Source organism: Ursus arctos, unplaced genomic scaffold (assembly GCF_023065955.2).
Source record: "Ursus arctos isolate Adak ecotype North America unplaced genomic scaffold, UrsArc2.0 scaffold_32, whole genome shotgun sequence".
Lineage (NCBI taxonomy): Eukaryota > Metazoa > Chordata > Mammalia > Carnivora > Ursidae > Ursus > Ursus arctos.
In genome coordinates, this window is record NW_026623008.1 from 20,670,057 (window position 1) to 20,689,825 (window position 19,769).

General features: G+C 40.2%; 1 protein-coding gene across 3 annotated transcripts in view; it reads left to right on the forward strand.

Annotated features, from left to right (window-relative positions):
* PHACTR4 (phosphatase and actin regulator 4) overlaps positions 1-19,769 on the forward strand; it is a 96,552-nt gene that overhangs the window by 15,360 nt on the left and 61,423 nt on the right. For all 3 annotated transcript variants that reach the window (XM_026516893.4, XM_026516891.4, XM_044390603.3), the window contains exon 2: positions 5,816-5,871. Coding sequence is in view for 2 of the 3 variants with exons in the window: in XM_026516891.4 (XP_026372676.1) it covers positions 5,856-5,871 (16 nt within the window). In the remaining variant the exon portion in view is untranslated. The remainder of the gene's footprint in view (positions 1-5,815; positions 5,872-19,769) is intronic.

Sequence of the window (19,769 nt, forward strand, 5' to 3'; positions counted from 1 at the left end):
AAAAGCAGTTGGGATACTATTAATTCTGTCTTCTCTGTCTGACAGCAAATCCTGTTATGCTTACTAAACAATTTCAGATGGTCAATTCTTGATTATTACTGCCATTTCACTTATGTATCGGACATTTATTCAGTGCCACATACGTCTGAAACAAATTACTGACCTCAGATCTGTTAGCATGAGGCTTTGAATAGAGCTTTGTTTACACTAATGATTACACTGTGTTCAGACTTCTAATAACTGTAGGGGGTATTAACCCCTATTCTCTCTAATTCCTTTTATACTAGTTGCAGGGTTAACACTCGGCTGATTTGACTTCCCAGCTAGTTTTTTTCTTTTTAATGGTTGCTTTGGGAATTACAATTCACATTTTACCTTAAAACAACCTAGTAATCTTATTAAAAGGTATATACCAATATTATTTCAGTATAGTTCTGTTCCTTTTCCCCTTGGTGCTATTATTCTCATACAAATTATGTATTTATATATCACAAGGCCATTACCGTGCTTTTATAATGATTGCTTTATACACTGTCTTTTAAATTAGATAGGAAAATGAAATTACATATGTACATTTATACTGTCTTTTATATTTACCTATGTAGTTACTTTTACTATTGCTCTTTCTTTCTTCCTTTGGATTCTGGTTGCTGTTTAGTTTCCTTCACGTCAGCATGGAACTCTGTCTTTACTGTTTCTCGTAGAACAGGTCTACTAGTGATGAATGCTCTCAGTTTTTGTGTATCTGGGAATGTCATCTCTCCTTTGTTTTAAAAGGGTAGTTTTGCTGGATGTAGGATTTTTGGTTGACAGTCTTTTTCCTTCAGTGTTTTGAATACTAAGTGTGAATCATTTTGCATTTATCTTACTTAGACTTTTTTGAGTTTCTTGGATATATTTTTCATCATTTTTGGCCAACTTTTGGCCATTATCTCTTCAGTTTCCCATTATGTGTATGTTTATATACTTGATGTTTTGTATGCTTGATGTTTTGTTCTCTGAGGCTCTGTTCATTTTCTTCATTCTTTTTTCTTTCTGTTCCTCAGACAGGATCATCTCCATGAACCTATCTTTGATTTTGCTGATTCTTCTGCCAGCTCAGATCTGCTGTTGAGCCTATCTAGTGAATTTTTCTTTTCAGTTATTATACTTTTCAACTCCAGAGAATCTTTCTTTTTCTTTTTTTTAAGATTTTCTTTATTTATTTGAGAGAGAGACAGAGAGAGAGAGAGAGCAAAAGTGGGGTGAGGAGCAGAGGGAGAAGCAGACTCCTGGCTGAGCAGGTAGCCTGATTCCGGGCTTGATCCTGGGACTCCAGGATCATGACCTGAGCCAAAGGCAGATGCTTAACTGACTAAGCCATCCAGGTGCCCCAATCTTTCTTTTTTTTCATACAATTTCTATTGCTATTGCTAGTCTGTATTTGATGAGGTATTGTTCTCATACTTTATCTTAATTATTCAGACATGGTTTTCTTTAGTTCTTTGAAGTATTTAGAATAGCTTATTTAGCGGAGCCTGGGTGGCGCAGTCAGTTAAGCGTCTGCCTTCAGCTCCGGTTGTGATCCCAGGGTCCTCGGATCAAGCCCCCCATCAGGCTCCCTGTTCAGCCAAAAGCCTACTTCTCTCTCTTCCTCTGCTGCTCCCCCTGCTTGTGTGTCTCTCTGTCAAATAAATAAATAAAATCTTTAAAAAAAAAAATAGCTTATTTAAAGTCTTTGTCTAGTAAGCCCAACATCTGGATCTCCTCAGGTACGGTTTTGTTGACCACTTTTTTTCCCCTATATATAGACCATACTTTCCTCTTCATTTGTGTATCTCATAATTTTTTCTGAAAACTGAGCATTTAAAATAATGTGGCAAGTCTGCGAATCAGATTTCTCCCCTCCCTCCTGTGGGTTTCTTGTTGCTGTTTATTTAGTGACTTTCCTGGACTAAATATCTGTAGAGCTTGTACTCTTTGTTGTATGTGGCCATTGAAGTCCCTGCTTGGTTGGTTTATGGTTAGCTAATAATTAGACAGAGATTTCCTTAAATGTCTTAAACCAGTAAATTATCCAGTATTTGCCAAGGGGGTTCTGTCCGGACGTTGGCATATACTTTCAATGTTCCCAGCAGGCAGTTTACAACTTTGTCTTAGCCATTACTTCCTGCTTGCACAGAATTTCAAGGTCATCCAGAGGTAAGAGATCAGGGCCCTCTCCTCTCAGGCCTTTCCTGGGTATGTGCAGAGCCTGCAAATGCACGTCCCCTTCTAGATACCCAAGAGTATGCTTCCTAAAATCCTTCATCGACCTCTCATTCCTGAACATTTATGGGTTTTTGTTCAGGGTCCTTTTAGCCTCCAGCTGGTATCACTGCCTTGGGCCTTGGCGACGTTAAACAACGACCACTGACTGTTTTTTGAAAAATGTCCAAAGGATAGGCTGTTCACACAGAGCAAGCTCTGAGTCAGGTCAGATAAAGATAAGGAGAATGGAGGTTCTTGGTGCTGTCAGTCAGATCACATACTAACAGCTCTCTGGGGATAGGGCTTGTAGGGAGCTCCAAATTTGTTCTGTCCCTTCCAGGAGCTGCTAGGCTGCTGGTTTTCATAGCTACTGTGGTTGTGCGGCTCTTGTTTTTCAAGGCTAACGCAAAGCTGGGGAGAGGGAAGTGGGAGTCAGGCTACTTCTCTCATGTGCCCATTTTGTCAGCACTGGGGAGGCCATGACAAAAGATGGCTGACAGAAACGGGTTGAGTTATTGTCTACTTGGTTGTTTAGTGCCTCTTTCCTGGTAGATGTTCTCTGATGAATGTTAACATGTGATACAAAGATCTTAACATGTTGTATCCACTCCCACGCCCTTCTGCATGCCTCTGCCCTAAGACCTCCTTGCCCCAGTAGTCCAGTCTTTCTACTTTTATGCCCCCTGACGGGCATGTCAAAACATTTGCCTATGAATTGTCAAACCACTTCTTTGTCTCTACAAAGTAGACAGTCAAGTGTACTGCCTAAGCTCTGCCCACTGGGAAGGTTTTCCTTTATCACTTTCAGTGCCACCCCCTGAGTGAGGCTGTAGTGCGGCACCTGTCCATTTTTGACTTGTACCCACATACAGCTATGTGTGAAAAATGTGAGGGTTTTTTCTTTGTCAGCCGGTGATAGGGCCCCCCGGTAGGGCCAAAAAGGTACATGCTGAAGGAGGGGCACTTGTACAACCGTGGTGGGTGATAGGATGGTTTGGGCCCTCTGCTCAAGCTCGTGACCTCTGGTCCTATTTGTGCTTGATCTTGGTTCTATCACCTTCATCTTATATTGGATTGTTAACTGGGTCCACCCAGCATTATAACTTGGTGTGTTTCACAGAACCTAGGTCATGGCGGTTGATCCTAGATAAGCAGCCAGTTGGTGTCCCATGGTCAGGTGCTCCGTATCTACTAAGACATGGTATCATGCCAGGAGTTGTTGTGCAGAAGGCATTTGATTTTCCACTACAAATGGCATGGCCACAGACCGCAGGGTCTGTGTAGTGATTCTCCCACTGGGGCTTGCCATGATACCATGGGATCTGCCCGGTTGTTTGTGTCACCAGCCAGGCCTGCAGAGTACTTTCCTGTTTTGAGCTACTCTCGAAATGCACCTTTTTATGTCACCTGGTTTAGAAGCCATAGCAGTATTCTCAGATTCTCAGGTGGTATGCTTCCCTCTTAATTGTGGGAGATGCAGGATGCAGTTATTTACTTGGTTGCCTTTACATGAATGGCATGTCTTATCAAGCCCTCACTACTGGGCCCATAAAAATTTTACTGATGTAATGGGTTCCTGAATCTTTGAGACATTTCTCTCTCACTCTCTGGAGTACATGTCTCCTGACAAGGCCTGCAGTGTGCTACCCACCTCTTGCTCATCTGGCCCAATTAGCAAGATGCTATTAATATAGTAGGTCACTGAGGGACACCTGGGTAGCTCAGTTGGTTAAGTTTCCAACTCTTGGTTTAGGCTCAGGTCATGATCTCAGGGTTGTGGGATCAAGCCCTGTGTCAGGCTCCGTGCTCAGCAGGGAGTCTCTCTCTCTCCATCTGCCCCTCCCCCCCAAATAAATAATAAATCTTCTAAAAAATTATATAGTGGATCACTGTGATGTCCTGCAGAAAATCCAGATGATCCATGTCTCTTAGGACTATATTATGCAAGAGGGTTGCAAAATTATCGTAGTCCTATACATAAGTGTATGCTGTAATCTGTACGTGTGAACGTAAATTGTTTCTAATCCTATTTATTTAGAGAAATTAAAAAAAAAAAAAAGCTTATTCCTCCAGTCATTGGCTGCATACTGTGCTCCTGGGCCTGTTTATCTGCTCCAGCAAACATACATCTGCATGGCAGCTCCAGTTGCAGCTAATCCTGGATTCAGTTCGTGGTAATCTGCTGCCTGCCTCCGGATTTGTCTGATTTCTTCAGGGACCACACTAGTGAATCCTGCGTCCTCCAGGGGTATTGCACTAATTTCTGCCAACCCCCCTCCCTTGACCCTGGGGTACAACATTGTTTTGTTTTGTTATTTATTATCTTGGCAGGTGGGCTGGAGCAGCTGTAGTTTCTTCTACCTAGCCTTTCCCATGTGGTAACTCTTACACCACAGTCCAAAATAGGGATTGTGCACTACTTCCAAGTATGTCTGTTTCAAGGAACTGGGAAAATGACCAGCAGGAGGGCCCCCATGCGCAGTCCTCTTCCAGTGCCTGATACATTCAGTCAACTAGAGCATTCCCTCCCACATGTAGACCACCACTGTTCACCACTGGTGGACCAGCACCTTGTACCAGGGATTACCTGTGTTACACCTCTCACCGGTCATGGGGGATCCTCACTGCCATCTAGTCAGTGAGCAGTTCAAATCCAAAACCCCTTTTATACTCCCAATTTTCTCAGATCACCTCTTGGCACCAACAGTTGGTAGGTTGTGTTCTCTGAAAAGCGACTCTGAATTAGAGTTGAGCAATTCAGACTGTTTATTAGGGAATGTGTTTGGGATCCAAACCACGAGAGAAATAGGAAGCAAGATTGGGCAGACTGAGCCTAGTCTAATTTAAGGGGCAGGGAGATTGGATAGCTATACTCAAATTTCTTTCAAAACATCGTTTCGTTTTGTTTTCATACTTGAGCATTCTAAACTGACAATGTATCTAAAATAACTTCTATGTTCTTTAGGCAAAGCGCATTCCTTCTAAGGTATCGCTGATATCCTTTCTCAGGTGTTTATGTGAGTTTTGTTGGGGGGGGGGTTGTGGTTTGTTTTTACATAAAAATTTTCCTGTTTCGGGGTGCCCGGGTGGCTCAGTCGGTTGGGCGTCTGCCTTCAGCTCAGGTTGTGATCCCAGGGTGCTGGGATCGAGCCCCGTGTCAAGCAGGGAGCCTGCTTCTCCCTCTGCCTGCTGCTCCCCCAGCTTGTGCTCTCTCTCTCTTCCTCTCTAGTGCTCTCTCTCAAATAAATAAAAACTTAAAAAAATTTTTTTATCCTGTTTCCTTACACTCTGGTAAATTCAAGATGGGTATTGGAAAGGGAACTTAATTGAGTAAACTGAGAATAATGTATTTTAAAATGAAAATTAGACTTAAATGTTTTATGATATCTTTGTACCATGTATCTGTATCTGAACTGTCTTAAAATAAATCCCAGTTGGTAATGTTCTCACTTAATAAGTTATACATTTCTATAATGTTCCAGTTTTAAATTATAATCAGTGTTACTGAACAAGGTTTAAAAAAAAAAACATAAAAGGTGATGGAATTCATGTTTTAAGTGTATCGTTTACCTTTTTCTCTTTTTAGAAACTATACCCCACCTCCCAAAACTGGTTAATAGTGTGGCATGGAAGATCCATTTGGTGAGTATCGCCTGCATTTTTCTTAGTAGATGATATTTGTGGGTTTTTTCCCCAAAAAATCATATTGCAGACTAGGAAGACGAGTTAGGAAGTACTTAAAATTTAAAATAGGCATTTAAAATATGCATCAGCAAAAAAAGGGACCAGAGGCCGTTTTCCTTGTTTAAACTCAGCATGCTGGAGTAAGATTTTGATTCAAGCATTTTGTGATTCTTTGCCAAATGTAAAGAAGTTTGAATCTCGTGTTATGGCAGTGCAACTTGAAGTACAGTAAAATGTTACCAGTGTTACATTCTGCTCATGCCCATTTACCCTACGTGACTGAGGTCAGACACTTGGGCTCCTGGTACAAGTAATTAGATAGCTCAGGTTAATAATTGTTATCTTGCTTTGAGAAGGTAGCTGAAAACTTGGCAAGGTCCAAATTTCTCCTCTGCTTTTAATGACTCTGAATTGCTTCTTTAGGACTTGGTAGGGTTTTTTTTTTCCCCCCTCTGGAGGGTACAAGTTTATCAGCATAATCCTCAGTCTGAACACTAGAGGGCAGTCAGTACTGTTGTCATAAATTTTATTACCAAATTAATTCTGGAGGGGATTACTTAAACGAACAGTTGAGTAAATGGAGTTGATTTTGGTTGCCTGGTGACAAATCCTAAAGAGCATGTACATATAACAAACTAGAGGAACGTTTGACTACTACAAAGGTGTTTACTGGAAATTTATTTTCTCTCTGACCTCCTTACTTTTCACCTAACTTAAACTTAACCATAATCTAAGTTTAATCGAATCTAACTAATTAAATTTATCATTAAATTAATTAAATTTACTAGAGAATACCAAAGGGAGAATTGCTATGGAAATTATGATTTGTCAGTAGTCAATTGAAACATAAATCAGAATGTGCTTTTGATCACCAGTATGAGAAAAGGATTGTATTCTGTGCTAGTGAGAAGATTTTTCCTCTTATACTTTAAATCTTGGAATCTCACTAACATTTATATTCATAATGTGGATTCTGAAGAAAAATGGAATTTTCTTAGTTGCTTGCAAAACATACATATAATAATATTTGCTGGTTTATGGTCTGCTCAAGGCCATTTGACAAAGAAAAGAATTCTGAATGTAAAATAAGTTTGTTTCTAAGAAGATGGAGTCCCTATAAGGTAGGGTGAGGATTTTCTTATAATTGAATTAGCTAACAGTTATGTAGATAGATTGAAAAAGAATTATTTGTTGTATTCTGAAAATAAAAGTGAGGGATTTTGACCCATCAAGTTCCAGAGGGACAGACCTAAGGCCTCTAGGACCTTTCCTATGTGGACAGATATTTACACATTTCATTATATAATATTCTAATATCACCTTTGTTAATACTACCACTGGTCTCGTTGGGAAAGTCTTAAATATTCAGAAGCCATCAGACTCACTCCGGTGACTGTCTTCCAAAATTACAGTCTTCTCTTGAAAGCCTTACTTCTATCACTGGCAGCAAGTACTGTCACTTTTCTTCGTAGTGATAGATTCACTTTTGTTCAATTTTGAGAAAATATCTGTCAAATATCTAAGCTTGAATAATAGAGTTTGTTACTCAGCTCTTCAAGTTAAAATGGTATTTCATGAAAAAAACTTGGCTAGTTGAGCTTGCAGCTCAACCACACAAATACAAAAGTACTTGTAAAAACGAAAGGTAACTGTTATACTTAAATATATGTTTTGTGCAGTTACCATTTCCTTACACAGAATCCTAAAAGGACATGTACTGAAGCATTGAGATTTATTAAAACTAATAATTTTTATGGTTTTATCAAGAACATTCTTAAATCAAAACTGGCATTTTTTTTTTTTTTAAGATTTTATTTATTTATTTGACAGAGAGAGAGACAGCCAGCGAGAGAGGGAACACAAGCAGGGGGAGTGGGAGAGGAAGAAGCAGGCTCATAGCGGAAGAGCCTGATGTGGGGCTCGATCCCATAACGCCGGGATCACGCCCTGAGCCGAAGGCAGACACTTAACCGCTGTGCCACCCAGGCGCCCCAAAACTGGCATTATTTTTTAACTGCAAGAACGTAATGGTGAAGACTACGAGTCCTATTACAGTTTCGTGCTGCTGCCTTGATTTGTGTTAAGGTACCAGCAGTTTCGCTCACCATTGCTTTTGCACCATTGGTGGTGTCAACACTGAAAAAGGCTAATAATCCTTTAGTATTACTAAGTAACTGTATAGCTGTACCTCTTAGACTCCTGGAAGGATCTCAGGGATCCCCAGGCATCAGGGGACCACACTTGCTTCAGTTTCCTGAGGTTTAAAGAGTGTATTGTAATGGAAGAAAAGCAGCTTTGGGCAAAGTCAAAACTTGTCCCGGAAATTGTATTGTGCAGGGCTCCAGTGTGGACCCAGTCTTGGGACAGGTAGCAGAAATATGGTCAGAGGGAGTGAGCAGTTCTGAGTTCTGTGATTGCTCCTAAGTTGACCATGAGCCACCTGTAGCTTTCAGGAGTTGGCTAAAGAACACTTCTGTGGGCGGCGCCTGGGTGGCTTAGTTGTTAAACATCTGCCATCGGCTCGGGTCATGATCCCGGGGTCCTGGGATCGAGCCCCTGCTCTGTGGGGAGCCTGCTTCTCCCTCTCCCACTACCCCTGTTTGTGTTCCCTCTCTCACTATGTCTCTCTGTCAAATAAAATCTTAAAAAAACACACACACACACACTTCTGTGGGATGATAGGAGTGTTCTGAGCTCATTAGGCAGCTGAGTATTTTGAGAAGAAATTTATCGGCATTTAGTCAAGATAAGCTGAGGGTCAGGCTCACGTGGGCACTACATTCTTATATTAAAAAAGAGGATAAATGGCAGCAGAGATCGTAGTGATGGCAGCCTTCAGTATGTCTCTTGGGTCACTGTTCCAATCTGGACAGATGTCTCGATGGGTGTGGTGCACAGCTGTCATCCTGGATAGCACTACTCACCTGGGGACTCGGCTCTATCCATGTCATCTTCTTTTTTGATGGCCAGGTGCTTCTCAGTGCTGGGCCTCATGGAAGTTTCCTGGTTCTCACCTCTTTTTCCTTTAGCTCTGCCTCCGGGAGGATTTCTTCATCTTTATCTTCAATTAAAATATTCTTTTCTACTCTTATGTTCTGAGTTTCTGGGAGATCTCTTTTATTCGGGGAATAGTTCTTTCATAGTATCCTTTTGTTCCAGCAACTTCCTTTGCCTTGCACAGTTCCTTTTCCCCTAAAGTTGCTTTTCTGTGTTTGTTTTGATCTGTTTTATGTTAGAGTTTTCCTCTGATGTCTCCTAATAATTAGCTGTCTGCTCGTGATTAAGAGTGGGAAGCTTTAAATTAGAAGCTTTAAATGCATAGGCTGATTACCTCTGGGCCTTTCTGTAGGGTGAGCTTCTTGTCCGTCTTGTTGAGGAAGAAGCCCCATGTCAGTAGGAGCGGATTTTCCCACCACTGACTAGATGTCTAGATGGTAAGGGGTCTAGATGGCGGGCGGTTTGCTCCCTCCAGCACTATTGTGCGCATGGTTGCCTAATTCCCCTCAGTTTTCAGTGCTATATTCCCACCATCAACTGCGGTTTGTGTCCCCAGTCCAGAAACCAATTGTTTTATCCCTTCCTAGAAACTGACCTCTTGAATTCTGCCAAGTGTTGGTGTGGGATGGACATTCAAAGTCATGGAGTGGGGAAGGTTGATAAAGGAATCAAATAGTTTTTACCCTGATTCTCTTTATTTTATTTCCCTCCCTTTCATCCCCAATTTCAAAGATACCTGGTAGAATTTGATGAAAGTATTATTAATCTATTTTAATAATTTGTAGCGGGGGTAGTGGGGGGGGAGTAATGACCACACTGTCCATGAAGTGCTAGAGGAAGGAAGGGTCCAGAGAAGATGTGTGTATAGTTATGCTACTGTGATATTTCATACCCCGCTGCTTTTTAAAATGGCTCATTATTGCTTCTGCTTTCTTTCTTCCTCCCTTATCATCTGTTTATGGGTTAACAGCCACTCTCGCCATAGCGTGCCAGAAGAAAAGGGACTGAAACCCTGTCATATGAAGCTGCTAAAGGTTTTTTGGGGGCAGGGGAGGATCTGTATACTAAATTGCCTTCCCAAAATCTTCTGATTAAGTTTCGATAACACCCTCCTCCCTTCCATAGAAGTGAACACAGTTTGTTGAAAAAAATTATTTTTGGTATGTACTTGATGAAATAATTATTTAATGAGATAGATTATTAGTACGAATCCTGAATTTGAAGCTAGTTGCAAAGGCTTTATTCATATGCATGGTATTTTAGGAACAGATTTACAAGGTAATATCTCCTTTGGATTAAAATTTGTATCACATAGGGAATATGAGAAGTGGTGTGTTGAAGTAGAAAACAGAAGCTATGTCTAAACAAAAATTATTTTCTTCTTTTTTTTTTTTTTTTTAAGATTTTATTTATTTATTAGACAGAGAGAGAGACAGCCAGCGAGACAGGGAACACAAGCAGAGGGAGTGGGAGAGGAAGAAGCAGGCTCAAAGTGGAAGAGCCTGATGTGGGGCTCGATCCCACAATGCCAGGATCACTCCCTGAGCCGAAGGCAGACGCTTAACTGCTGTGCCACCCAGGCGCCCCCAAAATTATTTTCTTCTTATTCTGTATCTGAATTTATAAATCATTATTGTGTGATAGTGGGGTTTTTCCTGGCTATTCAAGGACATTTGTTAAGGAGCCATGCTCAAAGCTAATGCACTTAACTTCAAAGTTCATGGGAAAACAGGATGCCTGGCTGGCTGGGTCAGTGGCACAAGCAACTCTTGATCTTAGGGTTGTGAGTTCGAGCTCCACATTGGGTGTAGAGATTTCTTTTAAAAAATAAATAAATTAAATCTTAAAAAAAAAAAACAAACCAAAGTTCATGGGAAAACATTTTGTGATGCTATCATGTTGTTACCACTTGAAGCTCAAAATGTGTTAATAACACAGTCCTGCACTCCCTCTGCTTTAAGAATGAAGACCAAAATAAGAACTTAATTAGTTTTGAGATCCTTAGGGAGTAGGAGATAAATTCCTCTGGAATTAAACTATGCCAAAAATGATATTGGTTCTATTTTTTCTTGTGGTTTTAAATAGAAATTTTAAAAAGCATTATTATAGACATATATTAATCATCGTCCTTTCCTGATAGGACTATAAACTTACGGAGGGCAAGATCTTCCTACTGTTATATCCCACTGGCCAAGAGTAAGCACACAATACATATTTGTATGTATTTCTTACCGTGGTTTTAAATTTTCTGCACAAAGTAGAATTACCGGGAGTGCGGGGTGGATCAGTCAGTTAAACGACTGTCTCTTGGTTTCGGCTCGGGTCATGATCTTGTGGTCGTGAGATCGAGCCCTGAGTCAGGCTCTGTGCACAGTGTGGAGTCTGCTTCAGATTCACTGTCCCTCTCCCCTAGCTCACGCTCTTGCTCTCTCTCAAATAAATAAAATCTTTGTAAAAAAAAAAAAAAAAAAAAAAACAGAGGGATGCCTGGGTGGCTCAGTCAGTTAAGTGTCCGCCTTTGGTTCAGGTCATGATCCCAGGGTCCTGGGATCGAGTCCTGCATCAGGCTCCTTACTCAGCAGGGAGCCTGCTTCTCCCTTTCCCTCTGCCTGCTGCTCCCCTTGCTTGTGCTTGTGCTTTCGCTCTTGCTCTCTCTCTCTGTCAAATCAGTAAATAAAATCTTTTAAAAATTTTTAATAAAATAGAATCACTAATCTTAAGGGAAATACAGTGTGCAAAACCCCAGCTTCTATCAACTTTAATAACACAGATACCGTGTCATTTTTTTTTTTCTGTCAGTAGAAAAAGATGAACCGTAGTGGTAATGCAAGCCGAAAAGTAGTAATGCTGACATTCTGGACTGTCTCCCATATCTTCTCACCACTTTTCATCCCTCTGACTACTCCTTGCACCTAAAACATCATAGCAAGTATGATAATTTGGCTAAATGTGTAGACTGGTTTCCATCTGAATTTACTTCTGCATACTGAGCTCTTGTCAGTGTGTCGTGGACACTGCATAGACAGTGATTATAAAAATTAAAAGGAAGTAATAGGAGAGATGGATGGCTTCACTTACCATTTTGTATCTACCTGTATGGTTTGCATCATCTAACTATATATATGTTACTTTTATTTTTCAAAACATAAACAGGGATTTTATCTGGGTTGTAGCATTAAGAACATTTTTGTTTCTTCCGTATATTTCTCCGTGTTCAAAATAAAATGTATAAAACTAATTTCTTAAAGGAGGTAAAAGATAATTAAAAGATATTGCTAAAGGGAATTAAATACTATAATGGTCATTTAACATGCACAGCTTAACTGCTGTACCTCAAATAACCATGTTACATCTCTACATAATAACGTGGCCTTTCAAAATAGAAGACGTTTTATTCTTCTCATGAACTCGATTCAGCCTACACTATCAAACTCCAACACAATTGACTTGTTCCTCATCCACTCATTTGTTCAGTAAACACGGAGCAAAATCACCAAGGCAGTATGTCAAAACAGTGAAGCCCTCAGGCTCCGGAGTCAAACAGACTTGAGTTCAGATCCCAGTTCTGCCATTTCTTGGCTATGTCCCTTTAGGCAGTACAGTTGCATGTTGAACTTCAGTTTATCTGTAAAGTAAGAATATGGATTTTGCCTTTCCCACAAGGTTGCTGTAAGAATTAATTGAATTAATGCTTGTAATTTTTGCAACATAGTGCCAAACACATAGTAAATATATAATAGCTGTAATGTCGTGGGCACTAAGGGTATAAACATGAGTAAGACGTGATCCCTGTTCTTTTTTCTTTTTTTTTTTTTAAGATTTTATTTATTTATTTGAAAGAGAGAGAGAACAAGAGAGCGCGAGCGAGGGGAAAGGCAGAGGGATAAGCAGACTCCCTGCTGAGTGCAGAGCCTTCCATGGGGCTGATCTCAGGACCCTGAGATCATGACCTGAGCCACAGTCAGACGCCTAATTGACTGAGCCACCCAGGTACCCCCCACCTTTATAAGTAATCTTTCCGCTCAACTGGGGGCTCAAACTCAAGACCCCTAGATCCAGAGTCACAGGCTCTACGGACTGAGCCAGCCTGGTACCTCTGATCCCTGTTCTTATGGAGCTTTAAATCTGGGTTAACCAGTTACAAGGTACTCCCTAGGATTCCTACACCACCTCTGTGTGGTTGAGATGATTTATATACAATAAAAGTTACCCTTTTTAGGTATATATTCCTGTTTGTTTGTTTGTTTGTTTTAAGATTTTATTTATTTGACAGAGAGAGAGGGAATATAGGCAGGGGGAGTGGGAGAGGGAGAAGCAGGCTCCCCGCTGAGCAGGAGTCCAATACGGGACTCGATCCGAGGACCCTGGGATCATGACTGAGCCGAAGGCATACGCTTAACACCTGAGCCACCCAGGCGCCCCTGTATTCCTGGTTTTTGACAAACATGTAAGATTGTATAACCCATACTACAGTCAGGATATAGGGTATTTCCTTCACCCAAAACCTACCCTGCTTACCTTTTTAAATAATCTTAATCTCTTCCCTCCACCCTCAGCCCCTGGCAACCACTTGGACCTGAATTCTGTCCCTTTTTCCATAATGTTATATAAACAGAATTGTAAAACACATAGCCTTTTCTGTTTTTTTCCACTTAGCATAATTATGTTGAGATTCATACATGCTGTTGCATGTATTAGTAGTTCATTCCTTTAGTACTTTTTCCAGAATGTCATATAGTTGGAATCACACATAGCCTCTGAGATTGACTTCTTTCACTTAGTGATACGTATTTAAGGTTCCTACATGTCTTTTCGTGGCCTAATAGCTCCTTTTATTGCTGAATACTATTCCATTGTTTGGATGTACCCCAGGTCATTCATTCACCTACTAAAGGGCATCTTGGTCGCTTCCAAGTTATGGCAATCATGAATAAAGCTGCTGTAAATGTGTGTGCAGGTTTCTGTGTGGACATAAGTTTTCAATTATTTTTATTTATTTGAGAAAGCGAGAACAGAGCGAGTGAGAGAGAACACAAGTTGGGGAGAGGGGCAGTGGGAGGGGGAGAAGCAGACTCCCCACTGAGCAGGGAGTTTGACGTGGGGCTCAATCCCAGGACCCTAGGATCATGACCTGAGCCAAAGGCAGACACTTAACTGACTGAGCCACCCAGGCGCCCTTAAAAGTTTTCAGTTATTTGAGTAAATACCAAGGAGTGCAATTGTTGGAACATACCGGTAAGAGTATGTTTAGTTTTGTAATGAACTGCCAGATTGTATTCCAAAGAGGCTGTTCCATTTTGCATTCCCACCAGCAATGAATGGGCCTTCCTATTGCTCCATATCCTCACCATCATTTGATATTATCATCGTTTTGGATTTTGGTCATTCTAATAGGTATGTAGTTGTATCTCATTGTGGCTTTAATATGCAGTTCCCCCATGACTAATGATGCTGATTAACTTGTCCTGTGTTTAGGTGCCATCCATATCTTTGATGAAATATCTGTTCAGATCTTTTCCCCTTTTAAAAAATGGGCTTATTTTGTTGTGAAAGTTCTTTGCATAATCCACATGCAAGTTCTTTATGAGATGTATATTATGCATGTGTTTTTTACTAGCCAATGGCTAGTCTGATTAGCAAAAGTTTTTAATGATGAAAATCGGATGAAATCCAATTTTTTATTTTATGGTTAGTGCTCTTTGTCTTTTTTTTTTTTTTTTTAAGATTTTATTTATTTGTCAGAGAGAGAGAGCACAAGCTGGGGGAGCAGCAGGCAGAGGGAGAAGCAGGCTCCCTGCTGAGCAAGGAGCCCAATGCAGGACTTGATCACAGGACCCTGGGATCATGACCTGAGCCAAAGGCAGATGCTTAACCGACTAAGCCACACAGGCGTCCCAGTGCTTTTTGTCTTCTAAGAAATCTTTGCTTAGCCCAGTGTCACAGAGATATTTCTCTATTTTTTCTTCAAGGTAGGTCTTATAGGTTTTCCATTTAGTTCAGTAATCCTCTTTGAGTTAATTCTTAGGTGTGGTACAATGTTGAAAATACTCTCTGTCATCTGCTAAATCACTTTGGCACTTTTGTTGAATTCCTGATGAAATGAGCAATTTTCTAGGAAAATATAATTTACCAAAGTGACTCAGGTACTGAAGATCCCATATAGACTAGTCATGGAAGAGATGTTGAAATGTGTCTAAGCTCAGTGGGTTTAATGATAAGTTCATTGACAGTGTGAAGAAGCAAGTAATTAGAATGCTATATCAACCACAGGATAGGAAAAAAAAGGTAGAAAATATACTCATCTATTTTATAAAGTTCACAAGATCTCGATAACTAAAAGCTGCCAAAGACAGTACAAAAATAAAAGTGACAGGAGCACCTGGGTGGCTCAGTCAGTTAAGTAACTCCCTTCAGCTCAGTTCATGATCTCAGGGTCCTAGGATTGAGCCCCGCATCGGGCTCCCTGCTCAGCAGGGAGGCTGCTTCTCCCTTTCCCTCTGCCCCTCCACCAGCTTGTGTGCTAGCTTGCTCTCTCTCTGAAATAAATGAAATCTTAGAAAAAAATAAAAGTGACATTTGTCCTATCTCAATGAATACAGTTCTGGAAAATCTACATAAAGTACTTGCAGATTAAATCCAACAAATCATTATTGTATTTTTTTTCTGATTACAAAAACAACACGTATTTCTTCCAGGAAAATTAGAAAATATAAATTGGTGTGGGGCGCCTGGGTGGCACAGCGGTTAAGCGTCTGCCTTCGGCTCAGGGCGTGATCCTGGCGTTATGGGATCGAGCCCCACATCAGGCTCCTTCGCTATGAGCCTGCTTCTTCCTCTCCCACTCCCCCTGCTTGTGTTCCCTCTCTCGCTGACTGTCTCTATCTCTGTCAAATAAATAAATAAAATCTTTAAAATATATATATATATATAAATTGGTGTAAAGAAGAAACTTTTATGCCCAGTGATAACTACTCATTACCGTTGATACCATTCTGATGTATCTGCTTCCATGATCTTTTCCAGAGCAATTACCTGTATAGTTATACATTCTCCTTTTTTTTAAAGATTTATTTATTTTAGAGAGAGAGAGAGAGAAAGAGAGAGGAAGCACAAGCAGGAGGGGCAGAGAAAGGGAGAATATTAAGTAGACTCAGCACTGAGCGTGGAGTCCAGTGCAGGGCTTGGCACCAGGTTCCATCTCACGACCCTGAGATCATGACCTGAGCTGAAACCAAGAGCTGGACGCTCAACCAACTAAGCCACCCAGGCGCCCCTGTTTGATATTATAATAATCTTATTTTTAGATTTAAAATAATATCCCTTTATTATTCTTTTTCAAGCTTTTCTTTGTTATTTATCTAAAGAAATAACCTTGATAAAGAGCAGTGTGCACAGCACAGTGATTATGGCATATTCCCATTTACAAGTGTATTATTTTTCTTAAACGAAAAAAGGCTTTAAGTTTTTTGAAATTTTTGTTTTAATATTAAGTGATAAGTAAATATCTTTAATTTTAAAAATGTATTTCCTCAACTTCAGATTAAGTATGATCAATGGGATTTAAAAGTCAATTATGAAGCTAGTAGAAACATTTCCCATTAGGCAGGAAACCATTAACTTCAAAACAGCCTGATCAGAGTTCTGTCGTGTTTAAAATGACCTTTCATGGGGCGCCTGGCTGGCTAAGTAGAGCATGAGACTCGATATCAGGGTCGTGAGTTTGAGCCTCATGTTGGGGGTAGAGTGACCTTTCATGGTAGAGCTTTGACTTGACTCAAAAATAGCATAGTATTTACACGATTGCTGTTTGAACATCAGTGGAGTCCAGAACACACGCATGTGTGCACATACACACACACACACACACACACACACACGCACACACACACACCCCATAATGGAGGCTTCCATTACAAGAAGGTGATAGCAGTATAATGGATTGTTTGTGGAATGGTGCCAGTGGCTTCCAGTTCCTTACTGAAGATTTGTTTTGTTTTTTCCTCATCAAACCAGTGTTTTTCTGTTAGTAACCAGAATGACATCAGATCAGGTTGTAATCTGTAGCTGTAGCTTTCCATTCTTCAGCTGCATGAGATTAGATACCACATTCGACTTGACTATTTAAATATTTTTAAGTTTCATGTTTAACTTTCCTTTGATGATTCTATGTCTTCTGTTTTTCCTCTTTGATCTCCCCGGATAATTTAAATGCTATAAAACAGGTGGGTCTGGCTGCTTGCTTTTGTCCATTTCCCACCCCCAGCCCCCAGAGGTCAGTCTCTTCCTTTTTCAGTTTAGAGCTCAATAATCAAAAGGTTTGAATAGCAAGAGCCCTTATTATGTCTGAAATAAGAAAAGAAAGAAGTAGCACGCAAGAAAAGACACCCTTGCTAGGTGGAGCTTGGCCAGTACTAAAGGGAAGTGCTTGTTTAGTTCTGGTTTTAAACTCATAATATATCCAAGGCCAGTGGCTTAACATTGGTTACAGTGAAATTTAATTAGATTTGCTTGATTATTTATTTTCATGCTCACTGTATACCCTCACTTCACCAAAAGATGAAAAGGTTGGATGGCTGGATGATTGGCTGACAGACTGATTCATTAATTCATTCAGTAAATTTTTGTTGGCACACTGCCATAGCTGCCATGAAGGGGGAAAAAATGAGTAAGACACAGTTTCAGCTTGCAAAGAGGAGGTTAAGAACTGTCAGTGTGAGGCAGAATGAAGAAATGTTTTTATACATATACAAAGTTGTATTATTAGAATTTTATGGCATGTTATTCAGCATGACTTGTACTTAAGGAAATTATTAAAAGAAAACTTGCTTGTATGGCTAAATATTTCCTTTTCTATATCTGTGTTCTTTGAACAGTTCAGTGGTGATTTCTTTTTTTTTTTCCCTGCCCCTCCCTCCCCCCGTGGTGATTTCTTTAAGGAGAATTTTTGTTGTATTTGTCTTTTATCAAGAGAATTTGGAGAACATGGGGAAATGGGAAAAACTAGGGACTTTACCTAATTACCTTACAGATATAGATAGACAGGGGCATCAGTGTGGTGTCGTCAGTTAAGTGTCACTCTTGATTTCAGCTCAGGTCATGATTTCAGGGTCCTGGGGTCCAGCCCCACGTCGGTTTCCATGCTAAGCAGGGAGTCAGCTTGAGGTTCCCTCTTCCATCACCATCCCCCATACTCTCTCGTTTCTCTCAAATAAATAAATCTTAAAAAAATGATACAGATAGACAGTACGTGGTGATGAAACATAGTATTATATTGCTAGTAATGCACCCAGGATGGATTAAAGGTGCTTCATTAATTTGTTTCTCTTGAAACACGGAGCTTCAGTATTTTTGTTGTAGGTTTAGTTTGAGGAGTGGTAGAAATGTCTCTGTCCCAAACAGCCACCTTTTCTTGATTTTAGACCTTTTGTTTCATTTATTTTCTAAGAAATTCCTTAAAAAATTGGTTTTATGATAAGACTTATCATTCTTATTGGTGGTCGTACTGGAAATATCAGGGATGAGCTAAGAGAACAAATGTTTGTTTGACATTGCCATTTTGGACAGTGTGCATAACTGCTCTGTTCCTGAATTTTACTTTTTTTAAAGTAATAACTCCTAGAGTTTTTCTCTAAGGTTAAAAATAAGTGGGTGAATTCAACGTATACTTCGTTCTACAGTGTATTGGTAGGAGTAGACATTCACCTCCACATTACTTAGATATGAACCCCAGCTTTGCCATTTACTAGCTCTGAACTCACTGAACAAGTTTACCCCTGTGTGACTCAGTTTCCTCACCTACTAAGGGGGATAATAAATGGAATCCTTCTTATGTGCTTGTTGTGAGAATTAGATTAATTAATACATGTACAGTACTTAGAACAGGGGCTCCTGGGTGGCTCAGTTGGTTAAGCGTCTGACTCTGGGTTTCGGCTCAGGTCATGATCTCAGTGTCATGAGGTAGAGCCCCCGTCCGGCTCCGTGCTGAGCGCAGGGTCTGCTTGAGATGCTCTCTCCCTCTGCCCCCTCCTTGCTCCTGCTGGTGGGTGCTCTCTCTCTCCCCCTCTCTGAAATAAATAAATCTTTAAAAAAAAAAAAGCAACAACAACACTTAGAACAGTCCCTGGCATTATAATATATGCTCAGTTAATGTTAGCTGTTATTATTCATAGAAAATGAGGAGAAGAAATGCATGGGAAATTGAACTTAGTTTATTCTTTCTAAGATTTAGCTTTCTTTTTCATCAGATCTTTTATTAGAAATGTTCATATGTAACAAAATAGGTATTTAGTATTATTTTATTTCTTCATGTTCTGATTTTTCTGATGGAAACTTTTACCATGTAATGAAATGATCAGGAAACAGGAATGAAGGGGAGAAAAAGCAGAGATAAGAAATCAGCTTTGAGTGATTAAAAACTCCTAGTGCTATTTTAGTCCTTGTAACTGTTTCTCTTAGAAACTAGAAGAAAAGCAGACCTGGAGGGCGGGGTTAATCAGTTTTTATCAATCTAAAAACAACTATAATCAAAAGATTGGGGGCGCCTAGGTGGCACAGCGGTTAAGTGTCTGCCTTTGGCTCAGGGCGTGATCCTGGCGTTATGGGATCGAGCCCCACATCAGGCTCCTCCGCTATGAGCCTGCTTCTTCCTCTCCCACTCCCCCTGCTTGTGTTCCCTCTCTCGCTGGCTTTCTCTATCTCTGTCGAATAAATAAATAAAATCTTAAAAAAAAAAAAAAGATTGTGTTGCTGTAAGCATATATGGCAGTGAATTTGTGATAACATTTAACCCAGAGCTTGCAAGATAATTTCAATTATGCCTGTCTTTCCTTTTTGTCATGAAATTGTTAAGCTATTTATTA